This window comes from Cervus canadensis, chromosome 7 (genome assembly GCF_019320065.1).
Source record: "Cervus canadensis isolate Bull #8, Minnesota chromosome 7, ASM1932006v1, whole genome shotgun sequence".
Taxonomy (NCBI): Eukaryota; Metazoa; Chordata; class Mammalia; order Artiodactyla; family Cervidae; genus Cervus; species Cervus canadensis.
Window position 1 is genome coordinate 7,293,163 of NC_057392.1, and position 17,205 is coordinate 7,310,367.

At 43.3% G+C, this 17,205-nt stretch overlaps 1 protein-coding gene across 4 annotated transcripts in view; it reads left to right on the forward strand.

The window, feature by feature from the left end:
- The first annotated feature begins 4,969 nt into the window (after nt 1-4,969).
- Nucleotides 4,970-17,205, forward strand: part of RBP2 (retinol binding protein 2) — a 34,810-nt gene continuing 22,574 nt past the window's right edge. Inside the window, exons 1-2 of one of the 4 annotated variants that reach the window (XM_043474114.1) lie at nt 4,970-5,096; nt 13,471-13,593. In XM_043474114.1, coding sequence (XP_043330049.1) covers nt 13,521-13,593 — 73 coding nt within the window. In that variant the 5' untranslated portion in view covers nt 4,970-5,096; nt 13,471-13,520. Of the gene's footprint in view, nt 5,097-5,132; nt 5,283-5,707; nt 5,753-12,101; nt 12,160-13,470; nt 13,594-17,205 lie in introns of those variants that run through there. The other 3 variants (XM_043474117.1, XM_043474116.1, XM_043474115.1) reach the window with 3 other exon arrangements.

Here is a 17,205-nt window from a genome sequence, read left to right on the forward strand (position 1 = left end):
GCAGAGGCAAGGGTCAGCAAAACAACTAAAACAACTAAAAGTCATTAAAAATAAAAAAAGAGCTTCTTCTGAAAAGTAGGAATTTAGTGAGTAGGAATGGGATAAAAGACTTCTATATTTAAAAAAGGTTTTATTGAGGTATAGTTGGCATATTGATACAATATTATGTAAGTTTCAGATGTACAACACAATGATTCACCATTTTCAAAGATTATATTTCATTTATAGTTATTATTAAATATTGGTTATATTCCCTGTGGTGTACAACATCATTGTAGCTTGTTTTATACATAGTAGTATAGTAGACCTCTTAATAGTAGTACCTCTTAATTCCCTACACTTATCTTGCCTCTCCCTCTCCCCTCTCCCCAATGGTAATCCTAATTTGTTCTCACTCTATTTCTTCTTCATTATATTCACTAGTTTGCTTTATTTTTTAGGCTCCAGATGTAAGTGATGTCATACATATTTTTCTTTTTATGGCTTATTTTACTAAGCATAATAACCTCCAAGTCCATCTATGTTGTTGCAAATAGCATAATTTCACTCTTTTTGATAGCTATGTAATATTCCATTGTGTATATACAAAGCACATCTTTATCCATTCATCTGTTGATGGACACTTAAATTGCTTACATATCCTGGCAATTATAAATAATGTTTCTATAAACATTGGAGTGCATATATCTTTATGAGTTAGTGATTTGGGTTGATTTGGATATGTATCCAGAAGTGGAACTGCTGGGTCGTATGGAAAGCTTATCCATTTATTATAAGCTTGTATTTTTAATTTTTAAGCTTGTGTTTTAATTTTTGTAATATCTGCATGCAGTCTTTTAAAAAATGTAGAAAAATATGGAAAAAGTGTTGTAAAGAAAGGTAAGAGCAACTAAGAGAAATAATTATAATAGTTGCACAGTAAGATTAATTTCCTTAGTATATAAAAAGCTCTTTAAATCAATAAACAAGACTAACAGCACAATTTCAAATGAACAAAGGGCATGAAAAGGAAGCTTGTAGAATAGGAAAAATGGTTCACAAAAATTTGAAACTATGTACAACTGTACTTACAAGAATCCATTTTAAAACAAGAAGATACACTTTTTTAAACCTATATGACAAAGATGTTTAAAATTATTTTCTCATACATGGGGCTGCCAAGAATGTGATGAAATAAGACCTCTCATAACTGGGAAAACCTACTTGAAAACCACTTTGACATTTTCCTTAATGTGCACAAAAACATTTGTACACAATAGATCAGAATAGCACAGTTTGTCATTATAAGTAATGCTAATAATCTAAATGACCTTCGGCTCAGGACCAGCTAAATTAAGTATGGTACTTGCAATCAATAGGATACTATACAACGGTCAGAAAGAATGAAAAAATTCTCTCTGTATTGATATGGAAAGTTTGCCAAGATAAGTAAAAAGAAAACTATAGATCCAAGTTTGTATATTTTCCTTTTTGGATAAACAGGCAAGAGGGAGAAAATATTTCATATTTGGCTTTCCACACATAAAGAAATTCTGAAGCAATTGATACAGATGGTTTTGCATTTGGCAGTAGCAGCAGTGGGACCTGAACATAGGCGAACGAACATTTTCATTGTGTTTTATATGTTTTCATGCTACCTGAATTTCTAACCATGTGAATATGTTACCTGTTCAAAAATGCAATAACATATGAATAAATGAATAAATAAGAATGAAGTAGATCATGTAAGCTGATTTGGAAAGATTTCCAAGATATATTAAACGGATAGGTCAAGCAGTCCTTAGGACTGGTGGAAGGAAAGCTCAGTGGAAGAAGTTTCCATCAGGTGTGACTTTCAACGACAATCCAGGGATTCTTGGAGAGGAAGGAACAGCTGTCTTGGGAAGGGTGGTCTGGGATGACTCCCTGCCAGCTCCTTACCTCCTCCTGACTATTGGTAAGAAGATGAGGAGGGTGGACAACAAGAGAATTGCAATTGGGCCCCTTTCTGGGCCAGAGCAATTTGATCCAGATATGAGGGTTTGTGACGTCCTGCTCTCCTAGCCTGCTTTCTGGGAGCAAAGATGGAGAAGCACAATTCACATAAAACTAAAGCCAGACGCAGCGCTGCCTGGTGGCTGAAGGAAGTCTCAGGTCTCCTCCCTGTGTCTTCAGGTGAAGACAAATTCAATGGCTTCTACCCCACCTGAGTAAACAAAATTTTACTCAGGGCCATGTGGAGATCTGGATCTGGAGTCCCACCTCTGGCAGCAGGGGGCACAGACTTACCTGGTCTCCATAATCTCATGGGAGCATCTGGTTGGGAAACATTCAAACTAATTCACATCCATGGCTGAGGTGGGCAGTCTGCTCAGCCAAGGGCAGTGCAGCTAGACGCTCCTCACCAGCCCAGCATTGGTCCAAACGCAGCTACATGCTCCCATGTGGTTTCCTTGAGGCCACCGTGGGCACAAGGGCGGCCATGGCCATTACTAATACCTATTCCTTAGGCTTGGCTCTCCTGAGTCCAGGGAGCAGCACCTGCAGAAAGCGCTTTTATGGTCCCCTTTTATGAGGGACCTCATAAAAGGGGGCATAAAAGGCTGGTGTAGGGACTTTTCTGGGGGTCCGGTGGTTAAGACATGGGTGGTCCAGGGGACACAGGTTTGATACCTGGTCCAGGAAGATTCCATATGACACAGAGCAGCTAAGCCTGTGCACCACAACTACTGAGTTCACAGTCTAGAACTGAAGAGCCACAACTACTGAGCCCATGTGCCACAGCTACTAAAACCTGTGCACCCTAGAGCCCGTGCTCCACAAGAAAAGCCACCACAGTGAGAAGCCCGCACACCACAACAAAGAGTATTCCCCACTCACCACAACTAGAGAAAGCCTAAGTGCAACCAGCTCAGTCAAAAATTTAAAAAAAAAGAATCCCTAGTCAGGGAGCTACAATCCCACATACCTTGGAGCAGCTAAGCCCATGCACCACAACAAAGATCCCATGCCTGCAACTAAGAGCCAACACAGCCAGATAAATATTAAAAACAACATCAACAAACTGGTGCTTTTTCTGGCTCAACATCTTTGGCCACCCTCTGCTCTCTTTTTACACATGCATGCATGCATACTAAGTCCCTTCAGTTGTGTCCGACTCTTTGTGACCTCATGGACTGTAGCTTGCCAGGGTCCTCTGTCCATGGGATTCTCCAGGCAAAAATACTGGAGTGGGTTGACCTCATTGGAATTCATACTTGCTTGCTTTTTCCCTAGCTCCCCCATGTTTTAATGTACATAATGTGCTGTATCAATGGTTTTCCCACTTTGGCAAGTATCAGAATCACCTCGGGAGGAATAAGGCACACAGAAGCTCAACATCCTTAAAGTAGCATAGGGCCTGCCCTCTGTGTTTTTACCTAGTTTACCAAGTGATTCCTATAGGGCCAAAGCTGGAGAATGACTGCACTAAATTTTTTCAGCCATCCAATTTAATCTTCAACACTGCTTTAGGCTGTAACTACTATCTTCCTCAATTAGAAAATAAGATCCAATAGGCCAGATATAAGAGTGTCTGGATTCAAGTCTACCATCTTCTTACTAGCTGTGTGACCTTTGGGAAGACACCTAACCTCTCTGAACCTCATCTTCATCATCCTTATAGTAACATCCTCCTATCTTAAAGGGTTAAAAGAGACTTAAGGGCTAAGAGAGTTAAAAGAAATAAGCCAGGACAAGTTCTCAGCACTCACAAGGTCATAATTGTTTTGTAATCAAGGGTCAAGCCACTTATTGGAAACAAAACACTATGTAATAAAAGTTTTTGAATTGGAACATCTTCATTGATTTTAACACATCAAATGGCATTTGATAAATGGTGGGAGAGTATATGGACCAATACATTATTGATTAACTCACCAATGCTTTCATTTAATTTGAAGTCTTAAAATGAAAGATTGTTAGTAACTCATAACTCCATCGGTAGTCAAAGTCTTTCTGCTCTTCCTTCCACAGAAAATGCAGAAAATTTGGTCTTCTGCTGCGGAAAGTCCCTCTCCTATTCACATGCAAGACAAGCAATTTTCACTCCATGAACATTTGTTTATTTCTCATCTGCCATTTCATAGGCACTGAGGATATCCCGGTAAATAAAACAGAAAATGCCTCTTCATCTCAGGGAGACAGACAGTAAATAAACAGATTGTGCCTAATTTGGGAAATGTGAGACAAGCCTTCAGTTAGCGGGAGGAAGTTTCTATCGGTTGTGAAGACAATGGCAATCCAAAAATCCTTGGAAGAAAGGCAGGGACAGCCCCCTTAGGAAGAGGTGGTCTGGGGTGACCCCTGACACCTCGGGACCTCCTCTGGACAGTTGGTAAGTCGGAAGGAGGGGTGGAGGACAAGAGAATTGCAAATGGGCTCCTTCCTAGGCCAGAGCAATTTGATCCCTGTGGTCCTGGGACGGATGAAGGTTTGTGACCTCCTGCTCTCCTGGCCTGCCTTTTGGGAGCAAAAGTAGAGAAGAAGCACAGTTTGCATAAAACTAAAGCAAGACCCCAGGTGGCTCAGATGGTTAAGAGTCTGACTACAATGCAGCAGACTTGGATTTGATCCCTGGGTCAGGAAGATCCCCTGGAGAATGAAATGGCAACCCATGCCAGCATTCTTGCCTGGAGAATTCTATGGACAGAGGAGTCTGGTGGGATACCGTTCATGGGATCGCAAAGAGTCAGACATGACTGAGTGACTAACACTCTCAAAGCCAGGCCCAGTACTGCTGGTGGCTGGAAAAAGTCCCATGAACCCTTCCTCCTGGGTCTTCAGGTGAAGACAAGTCTGAGGGAAAGTCTAATTCCCATAATAAGCACATTTAGCTGGATGAGACAAACAAGTCAAAAGGGCGTTGCTCAACAGAAAGGGGAGGAGAAGAAAAGGCTCTGCAGAGAAGCTCAGTGAACACCCAGTTGTTGACATTTGTCTTCAAAGGGCACGCCTTTACACCTCATGAGAAGGAGAGAGGGCGGAGCTGGGCAGGCCTGGGCTGGAGGGGCTTCCTGGCTTCCCAGAGCCAGCCTGGAGACCAGCTGCCTACAGTCAGATGCTCTGAAGGACTTCAGGTAAATACCGGGGGATCTCTGCTGTGTGTGCTCTTAGCTGAATAATTTATCTCAGATCCAGGCTTCCAGAAGTCTACATCTTCACTTTTAGTGTGGTCTCAAGAAAGTTCCTTTCAACTTAGACTTTTATGACTGATGAGTTTTCCCAGTCTTCGGAGTCACCTGAAGGATTCTACAAAGCGTCAGGTAAACAAATTCAGTAGTGGAGACACCCAGACACCTGAGAAGATGGGACATCCAAGTATGTGATTTGTTAGTATGACTGGAGACTTAAGGAGCCCTGTGCTGTGCTTAGTCGATCAGTCGTGTCTGACTCTTTGCAACCCCATGGACTGCAGCCTGCCAGACTCTTCCATCCACGGGAATTCTCCAGGCAAGAATACTGGAGTGGGTTGCCATGCCCTCCTCCAGGAAGGGGCCCTAAGACAGAACTTTTGAAACTGGAGTTCTGCTGCCAATTCTAAGATGAGTGCGTTCATATTAGTCACTTCAGTCATGTCCAACTCTTTGCGACTCTACAGACTGTACCTGCCAGTCTCCTCTTTCCATGGGGTTCTCCAGGCAAGAATACTGGAGTGGGTAACCATTTCCTACTCCAGGGGATCTTCCCAACCCAGGGTTCAAACCCGAGTCTCTTGTGTCTCCTGCATTGGCAGGTAGGTTCCTTTTTTTTTTTTCTCTTGAATCCTCCTTCTTGATTCCTTTTTTTTTTTTTTCATTTATTTTTATTAGTTGGAGGCTAATTACTTTACAATATTGTAGTGGTTTTTTGCCATACATTGACATGAATCCACCATGGATTTACATGTGTTCCCCATCCCAATCCCCCCTCCCCCCTCCCTCCCCATCCCATCCCTCTGGGTCATCCCAGTGCACCAGCCCTGAGCACTTGTCTCATGCATCCAACCTGGGCTGGCGATCTGTTTCACACTTGATAATATACATGTTTCAATGCTATTCTCCCAGATCAACCCACCCTTGCCTTCTCCCATAGAGTCCAAAAGTTTGTTCTGTACATCTGTGTCTCTTTTTCTGTCCTGCATATAGGGTTGTCATTACCATCTTTCTAAATTCCATATATATGCATTAGTATACTGTATTGGTCTTTATCTTTCTGGCTTACTCCACTCTGTATAATGGGCTCCAGTTTCATTCATCTCATTAGAACTGATTCAAATGTATTCTTTTTAATGGCTGAGTAATATTCCATTGTGTATATGTACCATAGCTTCCTTATCCATTCATCTGCTGATGGGCATCTAGGTTGCTTCCATGTCCTGGCTATTATAAACAGTGCTGCGATGAACATTGGGGTGCACGTGTCTCTTTCAGTTCTGGTTTCCTCAGTGCCCAGGAGTGGAAATGCTGGGTCATATGGCAGTTCTATTTCCAGTTTGTTAAGGAATCTCCACACTGTTCTCCATGGTGGCTGTACTAGTTTGCATTCCCGGCTGGTGGGATCTTAACCACTAGCGCCACCTGGGGAGCCCTCTAAGAAGAGTGGTCCGTGAATAGAAAGTGTAGAGGACAATACTAGCTGAGTTGTTGAATGACAATTGCTTTCTTTCATCCACTGTCCCTCACTTTTCCCCCTTAGAACCTTCTCCTGTTGCCCTCCCCCCCCCCATCCACTTCACAGAGAGATCTGAGATGGAAGATCGTGCCAAAGCTGTGTTTCATTGAAGACCTGTCATGTACTTGCTAGGAGCTTGAGCTATGACCCCTGCCATTGCCACTACCTTGGAATAAACCTGTGCTATATGCTAGGGACTCTGCCAAGAGCCTTATGTTTATGACCTCCTTTAATTCTTACCATGACCCCAAGACTCAAAAAATAAATCTGAAACTCAACTAAGTTTCCAAATACCCCACTGCTAGGAAGTAGTGAAACTGGATTCAACACTGGGTGTACCCAGCTCCAAAACTTCTTAAGATTTTATTTTTCCATTGTTTCCCTTGTTTTCCCCCATTACTCTCTACAGTGGTTGTCAAATTGTGGTCCTGGACCAGCAGCATTAGCACCACCAGGGAACTTAGTAGAAATGCAAATTCTTGGGTCACACCCCAGGCCCTTTGAATCAAATTCTAGGGGTAGTATCCAACAATGTGTGGTTTTATAAGTCCTCCAAATGAATATGATGTTGTCTGGAGTTTGAGAACCACTGCTCTAGAGGCTCCTCTTAAGTTTTTAAGATATTTACACCTACATTTCTTTTAAACATCTAGTCAATCAACAGTTCTAGCCTCCTTTAGTACCTGTTTACTTCATGTCAATCAGCTAACTACTCACGTGATCAAAACACAGGATTTTAGTTTGGGTTGAAACTAAATATTTTTTACATAAACAATCATGAATGAATTCATGAATAAAAACAGTTGTATTCATTTTTATTAAGTAAAATTTACATATAATAAAAAGGAATATATAGTAATTGTAGAGTTTGAGTTTTGGCAATATTCTTACAATCACCATCTCAACTATAGAACATTTCTATCCTACCTCCCCAAGAAATTTTTATGTGCCTTTTCCTATCTTTACTTCTCTTCCCATAACATCAAATCACTGACCTATCTTATTATCATTGTAGATAAGATTTGTTTTTTTCTAGACTGTCATATAAATGGAACCATGTAGTATGTGATCTTTTGTGTCAACTTTCTTTCCCTCAGCACGATGTTTGAAATTCATCCAAGCTTATATATATATATCAGGAGATTGTTCCTTTTACTGTTAAGCAGTATTCCACTTTGTGAATATATCACAATGTATTTATTAACTTGTTGATGGATGTTTGAGTTATTTCCAGTTTGAGGCTATTAAATGTGAAACTCTTTTAGTTTTTAAAATCCTCACATTTTAATCAAGTTTGCTGGGTTTGTAATTTTTATACTAAAGTATTTCCCCTTATCACTCTAAGATATTATTCCATTGTTATCTTCCATCAGAGTTGTTTAGAAGTGTGATATCAATTTGATTATTGTATTGTTTATAGTAATCTATATGGTTGTTTTTCTTTTCTCTGTAATATTTAAAGTTTTATTTTATTTTGATGTTCTAAACTTCCAGCAGTGTTTTCTGTGTTACACACATCCTGCATATCTCTCCTCAGCTGTGTTTAATCAGTTATTTAACTCCTGTTATATTTTAAATTTTAATGACAGTATTTTAAAATTTTTACTACTCTCCTGTCATTTTTTTTTTTTAATTTTTTTATTAGTTGGAGGCTAATTACTTCACAACATTTCAGTGGGTTTTGTCATACATTGATATGAATCAGCCATAGATTTACACTTATTCCCCATCCCGATCCCCCCTCCCACCTCCCTCTCCACCCGACTCCTCTGGGTCTTCCCAGTGCACCAGCCCGAGCACTTGTCTCATGCATCCACCTGGGCTGGTGATCTGTTTCACCATAGATAGTATACATGCTGTTCTTTTGAAACATCCCACCCTCACATTCTCCCACAGAGTTCAAAAGTCTGTTCTGTATTTCTGTGTCTCTTTTTCTGTTTTGCATATAGGGTTATCGTTACCATCTTTCTAAATTCCATATATATGTGTTAGTATGCTGTATGGTCTTTATCTTTCTGGCTTACTTCACTCTGTATAATGGGCTCCAGTTTCATCCATCTCATTAGAACTGATTCAAATGAATTCTTTTTAACGGCTGAGTAATATTCCATGGTGTATATGTACCACAGCTTCCTTATCCATTCATCTGCTGATGGGCATCTAGGTTGCTTCCATGTCCTGGCTATTATAAACAGTGCTGCGATGAACATTGGGGTGCACGTGTCTCTTTCAGATCTGGTTTCCTCAGTGTGTATGCCCAGAAGTGGGATTGCTGGGTCATATGGCAGTTCTATTTCCAGTTTTTTAAGAAATCTCCACACTGTTTCCATAGTGGCTGTACTAGTTTGCATTCCCACCAACAGTGTAAGAGGGTTCCCTTTTCTCCACACCCTCTCCAGCATTTATTGCTTGTAGTCTTTTGGATAGCAGCCATCCTGACTGGCGTGTAATGGTACCTCATTGTGGTTTTGATTTGCATTTCTCTAATAATGAGTGATGTTGAGCATCTTTTCATGTGTTTGTTAGCCATCTGTATGTCTTCTTTGGAGAAATGTCTGTTTAGTTCTTTGGCCCATTTTTTGATTGGGTCATTTATTTTTCTGGAATTGAGCTTCAGGAGTTGCTTGTATATTTTTGAGATTAATCCTTTGTCTGTTTCTTCATTTGCTATTATTTTCTCCCAATCTGACGGCTGTCTTTTCACCTTACTTATAGTTTCCTTTGTAGTGCAAAAGCTTTTAAGTTTCATTAGATCCCATTTGTTTAGTTTTGCTTTTATTTCCAATATTCTGGGAGGTGGGTCATAGAGGATCTTGCTGTGATTTATGTCAGAGAGTGTTTTGCCTATGTTCTCCTCTAGGAGTTTTATAGTTTCTGGTCTTACATTTAGATCTCTAATCCATTTTGAGTTTATTTTTGTGTATGGTGTTAGAAAGTGTTCTAGTTTCATTCTTTTACAAGTGGTTGACCAGTTTTCCCAGCACCACTTGTTAAAGAGGTTGTCTTTTTTCCATTGTATATCCTTGCCTCCTTTGTCAAAGATAAGGTGTCCATAGGTTCGTGGATTTATCTCTGGGCTTTCTATTCTGTTCCATTGATCTATATTTCTGTCTTTGTGCCAGTACCATACTGTCTTGATGACTGTGGCTTTGTAGTAGAGTCTGAAGTCATCTCCTGTCATTTTTAATATATCTTTTTAAAAAATCATTTTATCCTTTTTTATGTTTTTAGATGCTTTAAACTTATTTAATTTTAACATACTTATTTATAGTTTATTTGACTATTTTTATTATCTGAAGCTCTTGGAATTCTAATTGGACTGTATGTTTCTGTTGATGCTCCCTTTCTGGTGGATTAATTTAATGTGTGTTTTGTAATTTTGGATTATGAGCTCACATTTGGCATGGTTTTATCACAGGGAATTCTGGCTGGGCTGGTTTGAACGTGTGTCCCTCCAGACAGCTTCTGCATTTACTTCTTTCCAGCAGCCTACAAGTATTGCAAGCTTAAGACTCCATTTATTTTAATATATTGGCTACCAGGAAGCATAAATTCAAACCCTAAACCAGAGTCAGAGCAGGGAAGAACCTTTTTTTAACTTAATGCGTGCTCAATCGCTCAGCTGTGTCTGACTCTTTGCCGACCAGGCTCCTCTATCCATGGAATTTTCCAGGCAAGAATACTGAAGTGGGCTGCCATTTCCTATTCCAGGGGATCTTTTCAACCCAAGGATCGAACCCATGTTTCCTCTATCTCCTGCACTGGCAGGCAGATTCTTCACCATTGAGCTACCTGGGAAGCCCAACTCACATAGAACCCAAGCTAGATTTTGGCTTTCACATTCTCACTGAGGGACCAATCCATCAAGCATTTTGACTTTATGCAAGCCTCTCAGTTTCAGCTTCCTGCTTACACAGTGTAAACGCTCCCCACCCCCATCCCCAAGACCTATAAAACTCAAGTCCCTGGCTTTTTGCAGTTGGCAAACCCATTCTTTTTGTCAACCTCCTTTCCTACTAGCACAGGTTTTCCTGTTTGCTTGTTTTGCTACTTTCTTGCAAGGAAGGCCTATAGGGCAGGAGTCCCCAACCTCTGGGATCTAATGCCTGATGACCCGAGGTGGAATTGGTGTAATATTAATAGAAATAAAGGGAACAATAAATGTAATGTGATTGAATCATCTCAAAAACATCCCCGTACCCCCAGCCCATGGAAAAAATGTCTTCCATAAAACCAGTCCCTGGTGCCAAAAATGTTGGGGACTGCTGGTAGGGGTCCCCAGGAGACTCAGGTAGGGGTAGGAATCTGAACCTGGAGGCGAATACCTATCTCTCAACCCAGGAGGCTGAATGCTCAGCCTACAGCAGATTCTGGCCAGCCTTCAAAGGATGAAGCCCAAGCCTCCGTTATCTGTCCACTTCTGCTGCCTTCACTCATTCTCCATTTGTTTTAAAGTTTTCCTTTACTCCTCTTTCCCTTTCATCCTACATTGGCCTTTGGACAACAGCTGGGCCATTTTTTTTTTACTGTGTGTCTTTCTGACTCTAGTATATTTACTGAGAAAAAATACTTTTATACCCCCAAACCACACACACTGTTACTAAAAGTTGTGGGGTCTGGCTGCTCACCACCCAAAAGTCAATAAACAGGCCAGGCTGGTGGGAGGGAGAGTTTGCCAGCAACTGGTGGGGAGGGCAGACATCTGTCCAAAGGCCAACTCCCCCTACTGGCAACAAGTGGGGTAAGAGCTTTTATAGACAGAAGTGGGGGGCTACATGTAAAAACAGCACAGTCAGTCCTGACAGTCATTTTTGTATTGGTCATCGATGGTCGGATCAGTGCATATTGATTGTTTTAGGTACAGTTAATCTTCAGTTCTAGGGTTGGTGTGTTTCCATTTCTTTGAAGCCAGTTCTTAGAACTATGGCAGCTCATGTCATAGGTACAGTACGATCATCATGTAGTTAACTTCTTCACCTGGGGTTTTCAGTATCTCTAAGACAGCTCACAGGATATGGCTCAGAATATTGTCTATAGCCCTTGAGAAAGAACTAAAGATTCTTGACTATGCTTAAGGAATACATTATTATTATTTGGTCTTCTGTGACTATTTTCCTTTGCTCTTCTATGTTTTCATTTCTCTGAGTAAACTTTTCCTTTGATTAAAGTTTTACTCTGGCAAAAGGCAACCAGAGGATGTGGTGAGGGGGCAAGGATCATAGGGTCCTTCCCTGTTTCAACAGCAGAACCATTTGCTTAGATTTAGAGCTTCAAAGTGTCATAATTAAAATCGGAGACTCATGGTTTATCCATCTCAGTCCACACCTCCGTTCTTCAGAGTGTGGTTAGGGCTCATGTCGCAACTCTCAGAACTGTGTCAGAGCAGTAAGTCAACCTATCTTCTGACCTACTGGGGTAGCCCATTTGAAGAACAGTCCTGAACCAAGAGTCCTTGTCCAAATGCCAGCCACACACCCCTCCTTGGTCAAGGTAATCTTCAGCTTTTTCCTGGGGTCTCAAGCAGAGTCCCACTACCCGCCCCCCACTACCTTCCATCTGGCCTTCCCCTGGGTCCTGCTTGCTTTCGGCAGATCCATGCTCTGAAAACATGCTTTTCTTGAGTAATCGTACTGCTTAGATGCCTTGGGGTACCTTACCAGAAAGCAAGTGAGGATAAGGTTCTCAAATCAAACCCCAATCCAAGCTGCCTTTTCCAAGCTGAACTTGTTCAGTCACTCAGTCGTGTGTGACTGTTTGTGACCCCAAGAACTATAGCATGCCAGGCCTCCCTGTCCTTCAGGATCTGCTGGAGTTTGCTCAAACTCATGTCCATTGATTTGGTGATACCATCCAACCATTTCATTCTCTGCTGCCCGCTTTTCCTCCTGCCTTCAGTCTTTCCCAGCAGCAGCGACTTTTTCAATGAGCCAGCTTTTCACATCAGGTGGCCAAAGTATTGGAGCTTCAGCTTCAGCATCAGTCCTTTCAATGAATATTCAGGACTGATTTCCTTTAGGATTGACTGGCTGTTTACCTTGCAGTCCGAGGGACTCTCAAGAGTCTTTTCCAGCACCACAATTTGAAGGCATCAATTCTTCAGCACTCAGCCTTCTGTATGGTCCAACTCTCACATCTGTATATGACTACTGGGAAACCAAAGCTTTGACTATATGAACCTTTGTGAGCAAAGTGATGTCTTTAGCACTCTGTTTTAACAAAACTCTTTTCCTTAGAGCAATGGAGCCAGACAGACCTGGATTTGAATCCCAGGTTGGCCACTGACCGTAGTTACTTGGCATGTGATTTCACCTCCTTGATACTTTCTCATCTGTAAAATGGAGATGTTTAAACATAGCTCAGAGCTCTTGTAAGAAAACAAGATGAAGGATGTCTGGTGCCCAGCCCAAAGTAGAGTAGAGGTATGCAGGTGTGAGTTCTCATGTCTTGGCTTCACCAGCCAGGCCAGAAATGCTGGCTACATAACTGAGAGACTCCAGCTGAGGTTTGAAGCCTCATGTTGTACATGAGGGGTGGGCACTGGGTATTTGCTGGACAGAGTGTTCTGTATGGGGCCAGGGGTTCTGTGGGAGCCCAACCAGCCAAAAATGAGGTCACCAGGACACCTATGCCTGGCTGTGCCAGGTTTTGAGTGTACATTGCTCATAGTCCTGCTGAGCTTTGCAAAGGAAAGGAAAGTTCCTTTGGGTTGTACTTGTGATCTTTGAGCTTGTTATCTTCAAAGTCATAAGCCTGGCCCACTGGATTATAAAAGTAGCTCATTCTAACATGTTCTCCCTGCAGCTTGCTCCTTGCCATCCAGCACACACCCACGGTAACCAGAGGCCACCACCATGACAAGGGACCAGAATGGAACCTGGGAGATGGAGAGTAATGACAACTTTGAAGGCTACATGAAGGCCCTGGGTAAGGGGGATGCAGGAGGTGGGAGAGAGGGGAGGTGAAAAAGGGAGAGAGGGGGCAGCTTCGTAAGGACTGTGGTCTGGTCCCTCTGACAGTGCCACTGTGGAGTTCCCCAGACCTGTGTGCAAGTCTTGCTCCCCACTTCTTACCAGCTGTGTAGTATCAGGCAGGCCATACTCATTTGCTGAGGCTCAGATTCCTCGTTGGCAAGTTGGGAGCAATAATAAATGAGGCTATGTCTAGAAGGTTCTCGGCACACAGAAAAGATTCACCAAATGGAGAATGCACATACACACACACACATGCACACAAAGGCACATGCATGCACACATAAGGAAAACCAGACTTGAGAGGAAAACACAGCAGGTCTCCTTTCCTTGTGATCGCCACCAGCTGGATCTGATATTATACACAGATGACCCCTGCATTGCTCCTTTGTCAGTCTTGCAGTGGAGAAGCAAAAAAAAAAAGAGTGGCTAACAAATCTCTCAGCCAAGAGAAAGTCAGGCCCACAGAAGGCTAGGAAGGGCTTTCGTCACATAGATCAGACAATTTACTGTTCGCCTGACTTCTGAACTAGACGCCAATCCAGGGGCTCCAGCAGCATGTGTGCTGAGTTAATCTCTTGTGGGATCTCTTGTGGGGCAGGCAGAAAAACCATGAAACCAGAGGAGCTGGGCCCATGAAGAGGAGTTTACTTTTGGGGGAAGCTACTGTAGGCCCCAGGTGGTGCTAGTGGTAAAGAATCCTCCTGCCAAAGCAGCAGACACAAGAGATGCAGTTTCAATCCCTGGGTTGGGAAGATCCCCTGGAGAAGGAAATGGCAACCCACTCCAGTATTCTTGCCTGGAGAATCCCATGGACAGAGGAGCCTGGTGGCCTAGAGTCCAAGGGGTCTCAAAGAGTTGGACACGACTGAAAGTGACTTAGCACACACTGTAGGCCAGGCCCCAGACAAGGAACCTTGCCTGTCCTTATTCCTGCGATGGCCTCTGGATCACCTTTTCTAGCTTTAGATCTCTCCACATAGAGAATTCCCAACTGGAACTTCCCTATACCAAGCATGAGAAAAATGGCTACAAATGGGGTTTGAGGCCCAATAATTTGGATGTGATGATAGAATGTCTCATCAAGAATGGGAATCATAGGTTTTTCTGTTCAATTCACTTCTACCTTGATGACACTTCCACCATGTCAATGAATAAGAAGAGCTCGTGTGACATGTGCAATTTTCAGAGACTGGAATTTTTTCATGGACTTTAGACATGTTTCCAACACTGAATAGATTTTTTTCCTCCTGGCTACAGTGTTGGGCTTCCCAGCTGGTGCTAGTGGTAAAGAACCCAGCTACCAATGCAGGAGACATAAGAGATGTGGGTTCGATCCCTGGGTCAGAAAGATCCCCTGGAGGAAGGCATGGCAACCCGCTCTAGTACTCTTGCCTGGAGAATCCCATAGACAGAGGAGCCTGGTAGGCTACCATCCATAAGGGTTGCAAAGTCAACAACTGAAGCAACCTAGCCTGCACGCACACACAGAGTGTTACCAATATACTTGGGAGAGGAAGGAGGAGGTAAAAAATCCTCCTACCAGAGCCCTAACCCTATTGCCCCTGCTTTTAGTACTGAGTGAGGATAGTAAATGGAATCCTGCCTCTACACATGGGTAAATACTCTGGAGCTGAGCTCAGGACTAGGATTCTGAACAACATCATACAGAGGAGGAAACCAAACCAGAAGTTCAGATGCGGCTTTCTCTCTGACCAATTTTTTAACCTTTCTGACCTAGTCTATTCATCCACCAAATAGAGATACCAGCCTTGCCTGTTTCTCCAGATGATGTTGGATGTGCTTGTTATTTGGAATGACTGAAAGTACTTTAACAAGAGCTATTCGGTGGTTAAGCCTTCTGCAGTAAACTGAACAAGCCCTACTCAGGGAATATAATCAAAAAGCAATTTTGTGTCCTTTGCTGCTTATTCTTAAATAATAAAAAGTCCTTTGGTGACTTTAGGTACAAAATCAAGTCTCAGTTTAGTTTTCTTCTGTATAGGGTGGGCCCCTGGAGCCCCTCTTTCTAGACTGGAGGTGAAAGGCATGCAGTCCTCTTACCATCCCCTGACACCTCTGGGGGGGGGGGGTGCCAGGAAGCACGGCACCCTGTCAGCTCTTTCAAACAATCCTCTTCTAAAAGCCTTCCACTGAACTCTTTCACCTCAACTTACAGCCTCCTGATGGAGGAGGAGTGTTTGGATCATGAATGTGAGGTGTGGCTGTCTTGTTGCAGGAGGTTTTGGAGGGAGTGGTCTTTCTGGTTCTCCTTGGCATTGGACACCTCTTATTTCTTAGAGTTGCAGTCATGACTTTCCATTCAACATCTTACTATGTTGATTTCACTCTAGCGAGCCAACGGGTTGGCCTCTTTGTACCAGTCTCTGCAGTGCAGAGGGATGGGCTCACAGTTCCTGGTGGAGACTAACACCATAGGGAATGGTACCAGCTAACCCCAGAATGCAGATGTGCTCCATGCCTCGGCTTGCCCAACTGCCTCAGTGTTCCTATGGTGTCCTAGGAATGTGCCCCAGCTTGAACCCATGACTCTGTGCAGAAACGCCGCTGCCAGAGTCACCTTCCCACTCCAAGAGAGGACCCCTGATCTGGCTCATCTGCCCGTGGGGACACAAGCGGGCCAGGCAGGCACTGGCGGTGACTGGAGACAGGTCTCAAGGGCTCAGCCAGAAGCAGCTGAGTGAGGCTGCACGTCCCCGCTCACCACCCTGCAATTGAATCTGCTAACAGAAACCCAGCAGATCCATACAGTTCCCTCCACATCCACCCCACAAGACAAAGGTTACGGCCCCAATATGGACAAGTCGAAGCCTGTCTTTCTTGCCCCTTGGAGCATGAGGCCCTTGGCATTTGGGAAGAACATATGTGGAGATCCTCCCAAGTCCCCAGAAATGGAAATAACACTAAGGATAACTCCATCCCTTACCAAAGAGCCTTCACTTTCTTAGACCTTAGTCCCTAGCACCAAGGAGTCAGCTTTCTCTGTGAACCTGGAAGCTAGTTCAGGAGGAAGGAAGTATTCTTTTTTGGGGGGGAGGGGAGGGGGTTGGGGGACAAACTGGCTTTGTTCCCAGCTGGCAACTCACTCCACACCCGGCCTCCCCACATGACCTGGCTGCCAGCCTCAGCAGTGACATGTCAGGGCAACCTTTGGGCTTGCCCCAAATTAGCCAGGTCATTAGCTGTTCAGAGAGTGAGTGCCAAAGGCCAATGGTATCTTGTTTCCTGGTGTTCCTTAAGGCCCTAGATTCTTTCTTGACAGTGAGAAGAGCAGCCAGTGAACTCCTCTTCCCTGAGGAATCTGTCATGTCCTGAGGTCCTCCTTCAACTTGGATCAGGGGGTCAGAGAATGGAGGAGCGATCTTCAGTCTAAGGGGCAGACCCCTCAAAGTGAGGTCCCAGTGCTGTGACAGGACAGCAGGGGAGAGTCCATTCGCTCTGCTCCAGAGTGAAGCCAGCACTGCGTGTACATGGGGTATCATTCAGCTTCTCTACCAAAGCTTTAGACGTTGCCCGTGGAAGCCAGGGACTGTGCCATCTGAGGCAG